The sequence below is a fragment of the Eublepharis macularius genome, chromosome 3 (assembly GCF_028583425.1).
Source record: "Eublepharis macularius isolate TG4126 chromosome 3, MPM_Emac_v1.0, whole genome shotgun sequence".
NCBI lineage: Eukaryota > Metazoa > Chordata > Lepidosauria > Squamata > Eublepharidae > Eublepharis > Eublepharis macularius.
This window is the reverse complement of record NC_072792.1, coordinates 184,116,050-184,134,397: the sequence shown is the minus strand read 5'-3', so window position 1 is coordinate 184,134,397 and position 18,348 is coordinate 184,116,050. Positions and strand designations below refer to the sequence as shown.

At 44.2% G+C, this 18,348-nt stretch overlaps 1 protein-coding gene across 1 annotated transcript in view; it reads right to left on the bottom strand.

Moving 5' to 3' along the window:
• PGM2L1 (phosphoglucomutase 2 like 1) overlaps positions 1 to 18,051 on the bottom strand; it is a 54,903-nt gene extending 36,852 nt beyond the window's left edge. Inside the window, exon 1 of the mRNA XM_054973937.1 lies at positions 17,502 to 18,051. Within this exon, the coding sequence (XP_054829912.1) occupies positions 17,502 to 17,612 (111 nt within the window). The 5' untranslated portion in view covers positions 17,613 to 18,051. The remainder of the gene's footprint in view (positions 1 to 17,501) is intronic.
• Between the last annotated feature and the right edge of the window lie 297 nt (positions 18,052 to 18,348).

The following is an 18,348-nucleotide window of genomic DNA, read 5'->3' as shown; positions in this document are numbered from 1 at the left end:
GAAATCTCACACACGTTCTCAGATTTATTCCAAGGTTCATTTATATTAAAAGTTCTGCTACCAGTTTTCAGAAGTTTATCTAAAAAACACGTAAAAATGTACTTGCATTCTTTAATAGCTGACACATAAAAACCAGAGATGCTGCTCGTGCTCCACCAATCGAGATGCTGAATACACCAGAGGTGCTGAAACAAGCAGCACTGATTAAAGGGACAGAAGAAGTCTCAGCAGCAATATCTGGCGGCTAGTCAAACTCTTTTCGCTGTCTCTATTTCCCCCACGTTTCAGCATCGTGATGCGCACGCCTCAGACCAAGGCAGTCCTTGGTCCTGCTCATGCTCGGAGAAAGAAGGGTCAAATTGCACGCCGATGTTAAATTATGCAAAAAGACAATCTGTACAAATGTGACCGCTTTGCATAAACTCTGTTAAAAGATGCTGGTTTTTAAGTCAGAATCCAATGTTTGATCTGTTTGTTTTTACAGAACTGATCCCCCCCCCCCCCAAAAAAAGATCATCTGGTTCACAAATGCAAGAGAATAGCATTTGATACGCACATGCTTGGTAAGTCCACCATGTCCATTCTACCACCTCACTCCCAGTGTGCTCTCCTGATCATGTGAACCAAAACTCAGCAAGGGGCATTAAGTGTAAATGTACGCATGGGTAAAACAGCATGACACAGAGGCAAGGAGGTAGCCACACTAAGCACAGGCCAATCATGAACCGTGGAGTCATGCAGTGCCTACATCTGTAATTATGATGTTGACACACCTGCTTCTGAAAAAGCATGGGATGTTGCCAGGATCAAGTTCATCATGGAATCCTGCATATGTGCAGTACCAAAAGATATGCAACCTGGACATGTCACACAGAATTCCTCAGCAGGTCATGTTTCAGTTACCATCTGGTTCACTGTCAGTCTTGAATTCACCTATTGTGAATAAACTACAAAACAAAATTGATCCCTAAATCAAGAACACTCTCTCATAAACAACTGACAGGTTCATCATGTCGCACATTCTTACCATTTAAACACAAAAGCTGCGTAATTCTATTTGAACCAATCAAAATTTCACAAAACCATCATGGTGCAATCCTTAAAGCTTTCTAGAACTCTTCCTCAAGCTGGATGTTCAGTTCAAAAACAAGAGGTGTGTGAAGGGAGGGGAAATAAGCCCCATAGTGCCCGCTAACACCTTTCCTGGCATCCGCCAAGTGCTGTGGGCGGGGCCAGGTGGGGCTTTTGCCAAGCAGGGCTTCTGATTTGACTGCGCAGATTTTTTTTAAGTTCCTTTGGCAGCAGCTACCACCACAGGACCAGGATCTTCACTGCATGACTGAAGGAAAGCAGAAAATATTTTTAAACATTATGTTCATTTTGCCTTCAATGTTGAAGAGTTACTATCAGGGCTATGTATAACCTCAGTCCATTATGTTTTGTGATTGGCTGTGTTGCCTGTGGCAGCCATTTTGTGGTTGGCTGGCTCCACCTCCTGCAGCAGCCAATTTGTGGTTGTGCTCACCACCCTCGTTCAGAATTTCAAGGATGCCCCCGGAGTCAAAAAGGTTGGGGACCCCTAGTCTAGGGCATGGTGGCAAAACCCAAAGTCTGCAGTTGTAATCATTACGTGGAAAACAGAACACTGGTGGTTGTTGTGGGTTTTCCGGGCTGTATTGCCGTGGTCTTGGCATTGTAGTTCCTGACGATTCGCCAGCAGCTGTGGCTGGCATCTTCAGAGGTGTAGCACCAAAAGACAGAGATCTCTCAGTGTCACAGTGTGGAACCTCTGAAGTGTGGAACCTCTGTGCTACACCTCTGAAGATACCATTCACAGCTGCTGGCGAAATGTCAGGAACTACAATGCCAAGACCACGGCAATACAGCCCGGAAAACCCACAACAACCATCGTTCTCCGGCCATGAAAGCCTTCGACAATACATCAAAACAGAACATGTTGCTATTTAAATTGGGTCGGTTTGCAACAAACACCATGTAAATACATCCAACGTACTTGTTTTTAATTTATTTTCTCCCCCACACATACTGTTTTTTGAACAGAACATCCAGTCTGATGTACTCGAAAGTTCTCAAAAATTCGAACACCGTTATGTGATGCATGTGGTTTGAAATTCTGGTTGGACTTAATAACAGGTATTATATTACACATACATGTTAAGTAGTCCTCCTTTTAGGAAATCCATGTTTCATTCGTCAAAATCCTCACATGCATAATGTACACTGCCCCAGGTGAAGCACTTAACAATTCATCCCAGTCATCACATTCATTTCATTTTAAAAGCAAGTCACAGCTCATTCTAAGACGAAAGAGAAAAGAAGACTGATTGCTTATGACAGCCTTGTACACAACAGCGTTTGCACTGACCGTAAGGCTCCCTAAAGCGTGCATGTAATCAAGACAGGCCCTTTGCATGCTTCTGCTTTCAAGTTTCAGCCAAAACTCCAAACTGGCTGGCTGATAGCACAGAATGCTCTGCAGTGCAATTTGTCCTACACAATGAATTTGGGTTATTTGCAATTACTCATCAAAGTACATGCATAATAAGAGTGTGCAGCTTGAGTCTCGAGCTTTTCTATGCAGTATTCAGCAGGAACTGGGCTCCTTAACAGTGGTTTAAAAGGGCAGTGGAATCCAAAGCCCTCAGGGGTGAGCACCACTGACATTTACCACACAGAGGTCAGCCAGCTTCAGGGCTAACAGCTACTGGGCATGCTTCAGTTTGTAGAGCTCCGATATTACAAGAGAAGAGGAACTGTCAAGTTACTCAGCCTACAGGTATAGCTGAGATTATAATCCATTCTATTGCAAGGGAAAACAGTTTTATTTCCCATTAACATGAAGGCTGCCATAATGCAGCACGGTGGAAATGAATATCTACGTACATGCTTGCTAAGCCCGGCTGACTTCAGGGACTCAGCCCCTTGAAATAGAGTACTTGGATTTAAGGCGGTTTCATCCCGCTGAAGCAAACGGGATAAAGCACGTTTATATCCAAACATTCCAGATATATTGACTGTAAAGCAGGGATCCTCAACCTTTTTGAGCTTTGAGAGGTGGTGGTTAACAAAAGCAGCTTCCATAAGAGTTGGAGACAATTGGACTACTTCCTGGAAGGGAAGGGAAGCCTGAAGGGGGAATGGAACTACTCTAAGGAAAGCATAGGTGCTGACCAGTGGAAAACCCTTCCATTTGAATGTAGGCAGCCAGTAACAAGTCCTGCCTTACAACAGCTGCATCCACTTTCTGAAAAGCTTGGTGAACACCAAGAGAAGTACCGTCAGACACCATGGTGCCCATTAGCACCCCACTGGTGGACCCTGCTGTAGAGATTCACCTCAACAAGTAGAAGAATTTATGTGTTTCTGAGAGAAGCCTACAGTCCAAACACCAACCCCAAGTGAAAAAGTCGCTGAAATTACCAAGTGAGACATAACCCTTCAGAAGGGGCTTTAATGGGGTCATTCTTCTATGTGCTGAATAAACCCTGATGTGGAGAAGGACTAGTTTAAAATGACAGCAGCACTACCAGGAAGATCTGAAATGTTTTGTACTTTGAGTAGTTTAACCTAAGTATGCATTATCATAACACTATTACAAACGAATTTCATACATTTGGGCTTTTCTACCATGTCCTCAAACACCTCCCTCTTCCTACCTCACCTTTTATTATCGTAAATTTTTATTGGTCAAGCAGACTGAGGAAGAATTCCGGAGAACTTAAACCTTGCTCCCTGATATCTGACCTTTTTAGTGGTCTAGATAAAAAGGTGTTAGATTACTGTTGCTTTTGGATTTTCTCTAACTGACCAGAATGCCTATTTGCATTTCCTACCTATTCCAAATGTAACCAGCTACCACGGCTCAGGTAAGAAATGTCAAAACTGGTAATGGAAGGGAATCTTAATACTCAGGGGGCAGCATAACATTCCAAGAGCCAGAGGAAGAAGAGGCCATTATCTTGCTGCTATGCCAGAGAGATCCAAGTCGCATTTGCCCTCTCTTTTAATCAACTACTGGACAAGATGAACTCTTGATTAGAATGAACAGACAGGCCTTATGATATTTACATTATGGAATTTAATTGCAATGAATCCAGCAGACCATGAAGTCAATATACTCAAGATTGCAATCTTCAGTATTTAAAGCAGAGAATAAAATTTTAGTGTAGGCTCATCAAGAGGGATCATGCTCAGGTTTTGCAATCTCTCTGGCTAGCAAGGTCAAATTACAGTTTCAATGACTGGAACGTTTGTGTTAAGCAGAGCAAGATTTTAGCTTGTTTATTTCCATGGTTATCAGGTTGGCAGATTAATAATATGAGAGCTTCCAGGCGTTGTTCTAATCAACTTAGCAAATGTACAGAAACCTTATTATGAAGGTCAAACTCCAAGGTCTGTCAACACTACAACCTGGAAGTAGGAGCTAGCAGCAGAAAGACGGGTTAAGATTAGGTTTTGAGGTATCCATAATTAGAAAACAGGGTTAGTCACATACAAAACTCTGAAGATGGAAAAATGAGTCTGACACCTAAATTTGGGGGCTGGCGCTGAAAGCCACATAAAAAGAAAACCAGTATGAAAAATATCAAGATCTAACAACCTTTTTGGTATGTTGCAAGGATACAGAGTTTGCTGTACTGACTCCTTCAGAGACCCTGAAGGAGTCCTTCAGACACCCCGTTCACCTTTGGAAGATTTGTGATGGTGCTGTGTTCATGGGGTGAGTTGAAAGCAAGACTGGCTTATGCACATAAGCAATTCTATTGCACAGTATGAATCAGCGTATCACCCCAGGAATTCAGACCAGGATCTCTTCACAGAGAGCAGCCGTCCATTGCCATATGACTGCATAAAATCTGTGACCTAGCATCTTTCAAGATTTCAAAGGATGCTGGAACGTATTTATTTATTTATTTATTTGTATTCCGCCCTCCCTGTGGAATTCTTGGATGTGTTGCAACTAGCTGGTTTTCTGCAGGCCTTGGGCTACTCCAGATTGCCAGTGCACTCACGGGTAGTGAAGAAATCCCCAAACGCCCACGTTACCTCGTGATGAACTTCTTGACCTACATTCTCAGCATGCCCATTTGAGCTCATGAACAGACTCCAAGAGTCACAGAGAATTAGCTATGCCGTCCCTCTATATGTGGGCAATCCAGCGAGCTAAAAGACCGTCACTATGTGATAAGACAAACTTTTTAGACCTCCTGACCCTTAAACCAAAGCCATCCAGGTTTTCCAGATCTGAAGTAGAATACATCTTCCAAAATACTGTTTAGTTTTCCTTATTTCATCCAATGGCACCTGGTGACTTATACTTGCAGGTGTTCTAGCAATGACTTTGCGCCAATCAAGGCTTTGCATAGCCAACAATTATCAGGCATTGAATCTATTATCCCAAGTATCTCAATTTTAAGTTGCAAAAGCAGACTTGAAAGCAAGTCATTTCTCAGAAGCTACCAGGGAAGGGAAAGAGAACACAGAGATAAGCAGATGGTTAGGCTTTAGAGTCCCGCCTACTCAGGACTGGACACAGTAAGATTTAAAGTAGGCAAATATACACCAATGTGTTTGATTTGCCACAGCAAGTCCAGTTTGCATAGTTGTGTTATATTTGTGCCATGTTCTAAAAGTTTAAGGTAAGATCTACATGAGGCCAAGGTATGAAGGGGAAAGCACCACTGGCTCCAGTCAGACCCAGCACCTTCAGACTCCCTCTGTCCATTTGGTGGTAGCTAAAGTTTTGTGCATCTGTTGATGGCGGCTCTCTCTGGTGCTCAAGCTACACCTCATTATATTCTATCAGCAGGGCGTAGTATTTCTTATCTATTTAAAGCATTTGTATGCCACCTTTCTACCCAAATTGGGTACCCAAGGCAGAAAACATTAACACTTTAAAAACATTTAACATACTTTAAAACAATTTAAATTTAAAACATTTAAAAATCCAGCAAACACACACAAACACGCTACACGAAGAAGGAGGAAGTGATGACAACAGTTATTGAAGGTTCGCCAAAGAAACAGGAGTCTTCACCTGCTGGCAATTGAGGGGGACAGAAGAAACTCTCTGCGGAGGGATTTCTAAAGTTTTGGCACCACGACTGAGAAGGCCCTGAAGCAGATCCTCGAAAGGTGACTGGAGTGACACAAAAAGCAGGGATGTTCTACATATATTGCTTCCCCTCCCCAACTGCTCATTTAATGACCTGGAGGGTCTCAGGAACTGCCTAAAAGTGGCGCAGTACCATGACTGCACTTTCCCTGTATAATACAGGCAAATCTAAAGAATGCATTATAAGGCAGACTGATGACTCACAGGCCTCAAGAAATTAACCTTGGCTGAACTCAGCTAGGAATCCGTTCTACTTTCATCACTGTGCTTGACAAAACGATCTTGCATCACCACTTTTGTTATTGTGCATCCTGACATACAAACATTTGCAAATTATATTCCTTCGTAAAAACATTTGTGCTCTTTTCTAACACAGCGTAGAAAAGTTTTAATATTACACACACTTTTTAAACTAACTTTGGTCCAGAACTACCTCTTGGGGTTTCCAAAAACCATCTTACCTGGAAGCCATTCTTACTTGCTGAGCTAACTGGCAAGAAGCTATTTACAAACCTGAACCCAAAGCACGAAGGCAACTTCAATAAAGCAGCAAGAGCAGGAAGATGGGATTTAATGTATTTTTAAAAGCTGATAGAGGAAACAACAGGAAGCACTGAAACTTCCCATAGGGCAGATCTGTGCTTCTGTGACATCATGTACTCTAATATTATGGATTTGACATTCAGCCACAATGTTCTATTACATTGAGAATTTCCTTGCATCCAAAAATCCTACCATGAGCTCTCGTCACAGTCCCAAATAACTACTTGCAAATTTGGGACCGCACAGTTTAAATGCCAGTGGGAGGAGTAGGAAGGGAAAGATGGGGGGAGGTTTTTAAAACATCTGCATGGATTATCCTGGCCTGCCACTGAACTCCCCATATCAGAAAAGGCAGTGAAACTGAGAATCGATGTATTGTCGAAGGCTTTCACGGCCGGAGAACGATGGTTGTTGTGGGTTTTCCGGGCTGTATTGCCGTGGTCTTGGCATTGTAGTTCCTGACGTTTCGCCAGCAGCTGTGGCTGGCATCTTCAGAGGTGTAGCACCAAAAGACAGAGATCTCTGAGAGATCTCTGTCTTTTGGTGCTACACCTCTGAAGATGCCAGCCACAGCTGCTGGCGAAACGTCAGGAACTACAATGCCAAGACCACGGCAATACAGCCCGGAAAACCCACAACAACCATCAAACTGAGAATTGTTATTTTATTACCCAGAACTAGCATTGTACACCTTAACAACCTGAAGAAGCTTTGGCAAGGAATCTCCCATTGTTTGATAACTATCCCCAGAGCCTACTAGATGAAGAGGTGTTTCTTTTCTTCCTTCCTTCCAGTGTCTCACTGCAGTAATGTGAACTGTGGAGAGCCCCAAAGAGGTTGCTTCTCCTTTGGGGGCAAGTCATCCTTTTCAACTGGCAGAAGTAGGCCAACTTCTACCTGATCACAGCATTTCTTGGTAGCTATTCCTACTTTTCCCCTTTGTAACAATATGGTAAAGGCAAGCACCGAGTCATTACTGAGCCATGGGAGGACATTGCGCCATGACATTTTCTTGGCAGACTTTTTGTTATGGGGTAGGTTTGCCATTGCCTTCCCCAGTCATCTACACTTTACCCCCAGGAAAATGGGTACTCATTTTACCGACCTCGGAAGAATGGAAGGCTGAGTCAACCTTCAGCTTTGGCTGCAGTACTGCAGCTTACCACTCTGCAGCCCAACCTCTGCTCATGACCTGAGTTCGCTCCCGGCAGCTGGCAGCTGCGCCCGGCGCCCCCTCTTTGACAATGCTGGGGGCAGACTACCCTCCCTGCCCCCCCATCGATCCGACCCTGACTCATCCTTCCATCTTTCCGAGGTCAGTAAAATGAGGACCCAGTTTCCTGGGGGTAAAGTGTAGATGGCTGGGGAAGGCAATGGCAAACCACCCCATAACAAAAAGTCTGCCAAGAAAACATGATGCGACGTTCCCCACCCCCATGGGTCAGCAATGACCCGGCGCTTTCACAGGGTACTACCTTTACCTTGAGCCCCGTGGCACAGAGTGATAAGCTGCAGTACTGCAGCCCAAGCTTTGCTCACAACCTGAGTTCGATCCTGATGGAAGCCTGGTTCAGGTAGCATGCTCAAGGTTGACTCGGCCTTACATTCTTCTGAGGTCAGTAAAATGGGGACCCAGCTTCCTGGGAGTAAGGTGTACATGACTGGGGAAGGCAATGGCAAACCACCCCATAACAAAAATCTGCCAAGAAATCGTTGTGATGCAACATCCCCCCCATGGGTCAGTAATGACTCGGTGCTTGCACAGGGGACTACCTTTACCTGTAACAATATAGAATGTGTTTATGAAATCTATTTGTATTCTGCCTCTCCAGTTACATTTGAGGCAGCCAACAACAGAAACATATAAAATGATCTAATATCCATAAAATGGATGTGGATTATCACTTCCAAAATTATTTTAGGCTGCTGCCTGTTTGGCTGGTTTTATTGTCATTTGCCTTAATAGTATGATTTTGTTTCTTCTTTTAATGTAACCTGGTTTAAGTGTGCCAATAAAAAGACACAACCTTTCAAAAGGGCACAAATGCAGTACATGTTATTTACTAAAAACTGTATGTTTAACCAAATAAACCAGTCCCAAATGCCTGTCCTAACAATTTGCCTTTATATTTCCTCCTAAGAAGTAGCAAGGAGGCACACTGACAGACCCCCCTGACCAATGACTTCCGACCCTTTCAGCCATGAGCTGTGGAGTCCTGGAGAGGAGCCAGATTCCTGAGGTGAAAAAATACCTAAGGAAAGGCAGCTTCTGAAACACGCAGGTCCCAAGTCATAAAGGGCTTTACAAAAGTCAAAATAAGCACTGAGAGATCTCTGTCTTTTGGTGCTACACCTCTGAAGATGCCAGCCACAGCTGCTGGCGAAACGTCAGGAACTACAATGCCAAGACCACGGCAATACAGCCCGGAAAACCCACAACAACCATCGTTCTCCGGCCGTGAAAGCCTTCGACAATACATCAAAATAAGCACCTTGAATGAGGCTTGGAAGCAAAGTGGAAGCCAAAACAACAGTTAACTATAGTGCGGGCTGAACACGATCCTGCTTATCCACACCAGCCTGAAGGCAGCCGCACCAGATAAAATATTCAGATGGTCTTTTAAGGCAATCACACAGAGAGCACATTACAGCAGTGAATCCTATGAGAACCAAGAAAATCCTGGAAACCAGTCCTGGAAGCAATCAATACGAGGCAGGAGGCTGAGGACCTCAGAACAGTGGTGGTGAACCGGATGGTTTTCACATCTACAAGTCAGAGTGCTTTTATTCCAAAGCAAAAATTGTGCGGATGAACCCTCAGTTTTGAACGGTTTTTAACAGGAGGGACTGCTTAAGATGAAGGCAAGCCAAATTATTATTTGATTTCCACGTTTTAAAAGGTCCTAGATTTTTGTCAACCTTTCTTTATTATGTCCCAAAATTTTCTAGACTGCCACCATAATTGTCTACAATACTATGCATTCCTATAATTAAAAAAATAAATAATTTAAAAAATAAATAATTAAAAAATAAAAACATGTTCATGCACAAAGACAGCATCTGGAAGAGATTTAAACACTGTTTCTTAAAACATTTATCAAACAGCATCTTCCTATTAACCGCCCTTCTATATCCCCCTGCTCAACACCAGAAATTTCATGGAATACACCACACCAGCATGAATCCTACATTTCCTGCACCGCTTCTTCCTCAGCTCTCGAGATCACCCATTCCTCTCCACCCACTTCTCCCCAAAACACCACCTCCAGCCTGATGAAACTAGGCTCCCAGAAACTAACACAGGATTTGCAGTGCCCTCACAAGCAGAATTACACTCTTCTAAGCCCACTGATTTCATTGGACTTAGAGAGGTACACGTCTACTTAGGATAATATTGCTGGATTCATTTTACATATTGTACGGAATTCGTAGAACTTGAGCAGTATTAGGGAAATCTTGAGCCCTGGTAAACTATGCAAAGTTATTTATACTCTCCACATACTAGTACTACATCTCACCTCAAAAGAGTGGGATCCTTCAATGTTGTTTATGAGATGCCCATTTAAATATGTCCTTTCTGCCCAGAACAGGACATTGCAAATGTCAACCATTAAGATAGCCAATAATCCAGATTCAGAACAAATTGTGTGTTTTGATTTTGTATTTTAAATTGATAAGAGATCTACTTTACTCAACATTCCAAAGCACTACCTAGATGAAAGGCTAGTGGATAGACAAGACTTGTGTTTTTCCATAAGCTAAAAAGTTTCCATGTAGGGTGTGGATGCATATCTAAGATACATGAACCAATAGGTGCTCCAATGATTAGAAAATAATTATGGTGTTACTAGCTAGGCTTAGAGAACAATCCTAATGAGACACATGGCTGTGATTAAAAAAAGCATTATGCTATTACCATCTAGGCCCAGAGAACAATCTTAATGAGATTCACATGGCCGTGTCCTAAAATCAGTGACCGTATCTCAGTTCACTGCATATAACTGGGATTTCTTTGACTCAGCATCACAGTCTGCTCATCATAACTGGCTGATCACCATTTGCCTAATTGTGCATAAACCTGTAAATGCAAGAATTCAATGTATTATGTTAGCCTTCCTCCCAATTGTCTCATTAAATGTATTAAAAGAGTAAGAGTCCAGTAGCACCTATAAGACGAACAAAATTTGTTGTAGGGTATGAGCTTTCGTAAGTGAGCTGTGACTCACGAAAGCTCATACCCTACCACAAGTTTTGTTAGTCTTATAGGTGCTACTGGACTTTTGCTCTTTTCTATTGATACAGACAGACTAACACAGATACCCATCTTGATCTATATTAAAAGAGTTAGTCAGTATGGTTTTTAGGGGGGAGGGGGGTTGCAAGAACATATTATAGTCACATGGTACCTCAAAATCTACTTCTGCAGAATAATTTCCATGATCCTTCATTGCTTCAGCAGTCAAGAAGAAAACCACACATGCTGAAGTACATTCAATAGTGTCACTTTTGTTTTTAAAATTCGTTTTATTTCACTTCTATCCTCCCTTTCTCTCCAATGGGGGTCCCAAGTGGCTTACATCATTCTGAAAGCCACACTCAGTGGCAGAATACCTCCTCTACAGCACTATTTACCAACACCTAGGACAGTGATCCCCAACATGGCACGCGTATGTGCACCCATCTGCTGTTAGTTCCATTGCACCTCCATTTGTTCCCCAAAGCAAACAGCCAGACCAGACTTCCCACTACTTCCCGGGACTAGAAGTGCTGCAGAAGAGCCCATGCCTTCCTGCTTGCAGGGAGCACCCCGTCAAAAACTGCAGCCTCTATTGCAGAAGGATGCTTGGCTTGCAAGCTCCCATCGATCTGTGACTGGCCCCAGCACCCCCCGACAGCCTTTTTGTGGTGACCCCCACACCCCCGTCTCAAAATTCCAGGAGTGCCCATATGCTCAGCCGGATTGAGGACCTCTGGTCTAGAACAAAGGACAAAAGCAGTGGGTTTCCACTGCAGAAATGCAAAATCAAGGTAGATTATCCGAAATTTCAACTCTAAGTCAGAAGACGGGTAAGAGAACAAACGATACTTTACCTGTCATATATACCTACATATGTATATTTGTATATATAAATGCCCAAGTCCTATGAGGAAAGGTTGCAGGATCTTGGTATGTTAAGCTTGGAGAGGAGATGACTGAAAGGTGATATGATAACCATCTTCAAGTACTTGACGTGTTGTCATCTAGAGGATGGTGCAGAGTTGTTTTCCGCTGCACCAGAAGGCTGGACCAGAACCAACGGGTTGAAATTAAATCAAAAGAGTTTTGGGCTAAACATTAGAAAGAACTTCCTGAAAGAGCAGTCCCTCAGTGGAACAGGCTTCCTCGGGAGGTGGTGGGCTCTCCTTCTTTGGAGGCTTTCAAGCAGAGGCTAGGTGGCCACCTGACAGCAGTGCTGATTCTGTGAACCTGGGCAGATCATGAGAGGGAGGGCAGGAAGGGTTACATCAGGGCTTAGTTCTCGCGGCCCCTTCTTACATGCCCAGGGTAAGGCTAATCGCCACCTTGAGTCAGGTAGCAATTTTCCCCAGGCCAGTTTGGCTAGGGATCCTGACAGTGTTTTGCCATCTTCTGGGCATGTAGTAATGGTCACTGGGTGTGGGGGGGGGGGTGGAGGTAACTGTGAATTTCCTGCATTGTGCAGAGAGTTGGACTAGATGACCCTGGAGCTCCCTTCCAGCCCTATGAATCTATGCTATATGTGTGTGTATGCATTGCTAATATTGCAAGAGGATTGTCCACAATGACTCACAAGGCCCCTGGCTGTTTTGTCATTCTATAACAACCTAACTGACCACACACAGGAGCAGATCAGCAGTATACAAAGCAAGCAAGGCCCCTGTGTTTAGAAACCGGCCAAGGCACAAGCCAACCGGGACCTTGCTCAAGTTCTAATTCGGTTAGAAACCATTACCGGGTATCCTGCTTTTAGGCAGGCAAACTACCCTGCGCCATATGAATCCACATTTTGTTACCTACCAGTTTAAAGCAGGATCTGCTCTCTAGGTACTATTCTCCTGACTCAGTAGACAGGAAAGAATTCAATTTGCTAATGGAAAGAAAATCTCTCCTTCCACCAGCAGGAGGCCTTACTTATTTAAGACATGTATACCCCGCCTTTTATTCCGCAGGAAGATAGGGAATGAATTACTTGCAGATAAGATGTTCACTTTTCACCGTATCAGTCCCTGAAAATCAGCGTTTCAAGGCTGAATCCAAAGTTCTGGGCTACTCAGTCAATCACCTGGGACGCTGACTAGATTCTCCAGATAAACCCAATAACAATGATGAATATCTCCCCCAACCCAATTCTAGGTTTCCAAACACCAATACAGAGCACGAACAATCTTGCCTAGTTTATCTTTCTATCCCTTGGTCGGCCTCATTATCAGTATATCTACTGAGTGGTCTTCAGTCTCTGAGATGATCTACGCTTTGCTTAAATTAAGGTTCTATGACCTATGGCTAGAAACAACAAGTGCAATTAGAGTCTTCACTCTCTATGTGTCAGTACTCAACACCAACACTCTCACGTGAGCAAGTTTTCCAAATGTAAACATAGTTACCTATTGTACACACCACTCAATGGAAGATTTCAAGTTAAGCCAGTTTAAATTACCTCAAAAAGAAAAGGCACTCATTCAGTTCAGGTTAAGGCAGGCCTTCACAAATGTTCTTTTGCTCTCGAAGCCAGCCCAAATAGTTAGGAGATAAACTCCTATTTCAGTCTTCAGGGTTATGTATGACCTTTTCTCATTATTACTAACACGAAAAAAACTAGGAGTCACAATGAAACTTCTAGGCACCATGGCAACCTGGCACCTGGGATTTGTCAACCCCTGGTTTAGGAAGACTGCCTGTAAAACAAAATCCCCCCCCCCGGAGATATGTAATAGCTGTCTGCTTAGACAGTTTGCTTCATTGGTGGAATTCATCCCAACAAACACAGAAATCAAACCTTGATCATTATTTGTAATAATACTGGTTAAAAAACTTCAGGACGTACAAATCTGATGCATGTGCACATGAGGGTGCCTTATGCTGAATCTGACCATCGATCTGTTAAGATCAGTACTGTCTGCTCAGGCTGGCAGTAGCCCACCAGGGTTTCAGGTGCTTTCACATCACCTACTGCCTGATGCTTTTACCTGGAAAAAATGGGGATTGAACCTGGAAACCGGCATGTCGAGCTGATGCTCTACCACTGACCTACAGCTCCCCCCGCTCCCTATGAAAACTTCATATTGCTCCAGTTACCATAAACTGTGTCAACCATGGTTCAAGAAACAGAGCTCACATGAGCTCAGAGGAGCTACACAGTAGCTGGATCCAATGGTCTGATTCCACAGTGAGTCCCCAACCCAGCAGGGGGCTGAGGCTCCTTTAATTCACAGGTCCTTCTGTGGGAAATAGCAGCAAACATCAAGGGGTCTTTTGTTCCTGAAGTGTCCAATCTCGCTGAAGTCAAGCTTCCCAGAAAGAATGTGCATTCCATATCATATTGCCAGCGCATTAGGAGGGCAGCAAATGAAGCCAGTGGGAAAGTGTTAATAACAACCCTCATCCCATTGCAAATTTTATTTAAAGGTGTTGGCAGTGAGCGAAAGCTGTCAAAGCACTAATGACCTGCCAGGGCTCCTTATACACTTTTGCCAAAACAAGATCTACATCCAGGCAAAGGGCCATACTAGATGGCACACAGATCTCACTTTTCATCTTTTTATTTCTTATGTGTTTCATTTTATGTTAGATGTTATTGTTATGAGAACTGTTTGTGTGCTTGTTTTTATACCTTCTTTTTCTTTTATTTATTTGGGGTTAGTTCAATTTCATTGTGAACTATGATAACCTAGGTCAAGCAGTTTTCTGAAAAAAAGTTAAAAAATAAATTTCAAAAGTAGGGGAGGTGCTGGGGGAAGGTGGTGCTCATCAGGCTACGGAAGGGGAGGGCGGATATTTAACACACACGAAGCTGCCTCATACTGAATCGGACCCCTGGTCCGTCAAGGTCAGTTTTGTCTACTCAGACTGGCAGCGGCTCTCCAGGGTCTCAGGCGGGGGTCTTTCACATCACCTCCCACCTGAACCTTTTTACTACAGATGCCAGGGTTGAACTTGGGACCTTCTGCATGGCAAACAAACGCTCTACCACTGTGCCACGGCTCATCCCTTAAATCCTTCCCCCATGCCATCTTCCCAGTCTGAAAGGAACCTCTTTGAACTTTATTTGTCCTTGGTTGAAAAGAAATGTTTCCCTTGTTCTTTTGCCAGCACCACTGGCCTAACCCGTTCTGGACATTTCCGTGGCTGCTTTGAATAATAAAAAATATGGATGATCCTGCTCACGGTCTCTCAAATCATGCCTAGTTAGGCCCTAATAAAAACCAATTTCTCCATTCAGAACTCTGTCTCTCAAGACACACTCATTCGATGTATATAATCTCATCTGGTTCCTAAAGAAGACTGTATAGAATGCAAAAAGATTATATTCTCTATGTGCAACAATGGCTACAGGGAAAAGCCCCAATCTAGACTTTCCCTGATTCAACTGGAGTCACACTCTGATACAGCTAAATCCACAATTAAGTAGCAGCTTTTATACTTAAATGAATTTCTATCCAGTCAAATTCCAGACAAAAGGATGCCAATCAACTTGCTTGTGATCTCCTATAACTCGAGGCAAATTCAGAACATGAGCAATTCTATTCTGTAGAGCATCACCATTAACATTTAAAATGGAGATGATGATTTTCCAATTTTTCTACACAATTAGTGGCATACATTATTAAACATTTGCTATATTCTACCCCTAAAGGCAAATGCTACCTAAAATAGCTCACATGCTGATCTGCAAAGTCAGCACGCAGCAGTGATAATGCACTATTGATGAATGGTCAGTGCCAGAATACAAAACTGCTGTACCTGGAGTACAATTAATTTCGATTGTCCATGGAGGGCTCAGGTACAGTCCCTCTCTTTGCAAGATCTCGCCTTAACAAGCCAACCATTACACCAAAATTAAGCAACGTTCCATGAAATCTGCCGTTTATGTCACTAGCCCATGTTCAGAGATGGAACTGAAATGAAAGAATGCATGTAATTATGTAATACTCTTGTGCAGGGAGGGGCCATGGCTCAGTGGTAGAACATTTGCTTGGCATGCAGAAGGTCCCGGGTTCAATCCCCAGCATTTCTTAGCTTAAAAAAATCAGGTGGTAGGTTATGTGATGCATGGAGAGCTGCTGCCAGTCTGATAATACTGACCTTGATAGACCAAGGATCCGACTCAGTATAAGATAGTTTCTTATGTTTATAGCACACAAAAACATTTCTTCTTGATTTCACCCTGTGCACAGTCTGGAGAAAAACCTCTACCCAGCAGCTGAGAAAGCCATAAACAATGCTTGCCAATTTCAAAGTAACAGATTGCCCTCTTTCAAACGGCTCTCACACCTATTCCACCCTGTAAGGTGTGCATATTGCTTAGACTCACTATGGCGTCATCAAGCAAGGAGCAAAATAAATAAAAATGCAGGAATGGAACATCAAAGAATCAGATCTGATGTTACCGGTCAATACGCCTGCACGCATGCGCGCACACATCCCTCTTTTAACGAGGCAGAATAACTGATACCAGAAAGAAATAGCTTCCTAGAGGACGAGCGCACACACACACACAAAATTACTATATTGCCAGTGTAAAAACGAGGAAGCCCTCAAGTGTCTTTATAAAATAAAACATGTAAGAAAACTGCACTCTGTTGTTTAATTCCCACCCTCACGCCCCACAACAAGAATGGGTGGCACTGAAGGAACTTATAAAGGGCTCAAGGCAAAACAACCCTCTCAGGAAAGTGATTTAAGCTTATTGACACACCAAGGCAAAATAAAGTCAAAACCGCAGAGATACCGCCACAGAAACATTGCCAAAAAAATTAATTCTCATTTACTAGATGACACAAAGCACTTTAACAAGGCAGGTTTTGTTTGTTTTTGCAATTCCTGTTTTCATTACTAAACAGAGGAGAAGAGTCAGAACAGCACAGAGAATACAGCAGGGCTTATTAAGCAAGACAGATTCAAGACAGGAGTTCACAGCATTGGAAAAGGGAGCAGCAGCCCCTTGGATGTAGGCGACAAAGGTGTTATTTTTCTTCCAAAGCAACAGAAGTTCTTATTCTGACCCAGATAAGAGCTTCACCCCAATGGAGTTCCCAGAAACCCTTTACTATAAAAAGAACAGGCTGTTCAAATAGATGCTACGTCGTGGACTTCCTCACATTTTTGCAAGAGGAAAAAAACGGGGCAGTGAAAACACTCACAAAATGCTTATCATTCCAGATTAAATCTTCACAGTACGGAATGTTTCTTTGGAGTGGGGGGGGATCCTACCAAAAGTCACCCACACTGCAAAGGCAAAAAGACCTGGCATGGAGACTCCCAGTTTCCAAAGTATTCACAAAAGCAGCAGCCTGCAAAAAAGACACTATCTCCGCTTTTTGGGGTGTGAGAAATATACGGACAGCACAGGGCTGGTAAGGTTTGTAACATCGCCACCACAGAAAGGAATTACAGATATCACCAAGGAGGAGGTTTGGCTCTCAAGCTCACGCCCTGGGGGTCTGAAAGGTGCCGCTGGACCCGAATCTTGTTCTTCTGCTGCACACTAACACCTGCAAAAAGCCCAGACAAGCAAGCACAAACATTTCCTGCTCACATGGGGAGAGAAAGAGAGCAGGCTTAGCCCCCTGCCCAGGTGCGCACCTTGTCCCAGGTCAGCCACTGCCAGATGGCCTTGTCCAGCTGCGAGTCCCCCGTGCTGCAGGAGATGAGCAGGTTGGAGTTGACGTCCCCCACGTCCCCCTGGTCTCCCATGGTCGCAGGGGTCCAGGCTTGCTGTGGAGTAATGCTGCAATGTGCCAGTGAGTCTGAAGGCACGCACACGTGTGCGTGTGGATGCGCACAAGGGCTGGCCACACCTATGGGGGGGGGGGATGCTGGCACTCCTCACGCCAACCTCTCAGCCCAGCCAAAGATATGGAGCTGCTTCCCCCCCACTCTTAAAAACAGGGAGGGAGGGGCCAGCCCAAAAGAGGGCGTGGCCTGCCAGTCTTCCTCTCAGCGTGGTCAGTTTTGACAGGCACTGGGAGGGGGGGGGGTGGAGGGCAGCCAAAGTTGGTGGTCCCCCAATACCCCCTGAGGCAAAAGCAAGGGCTAATCCCCTTTGAAAAACAAAATCTTCCTTCCTTGCCCTTCTCCCCCCGCAAAAAGGACCCTCACACACACAAAAATTCCACACAAAAGGGACCCTCCCCCAAAATTTCCACACAAAAAAGACACCCCCCCCTCCTTCCTTGCCCCTCTCTCAGGGAGGGGGGCTCCAGCGCGCGTTCCTCACGCAGACCAACAATCAACAACCCGAGCCACGCCCCCACCCGGCCGGCCTTCCCTCCGCCGGCCACGCCCACCCTCGCCCTGAGCCGTTTTTTTCTCCCAACGGTCGCCCGCACGCGCCCGACGGCCGGTCTCCGCCCGCTAGGCCCCGCCCACTCAGCCGGCCTCACCTCTCGGCTGCGCGCGCATCCTTGCCATTTTCTTGCCCATTCTCGGA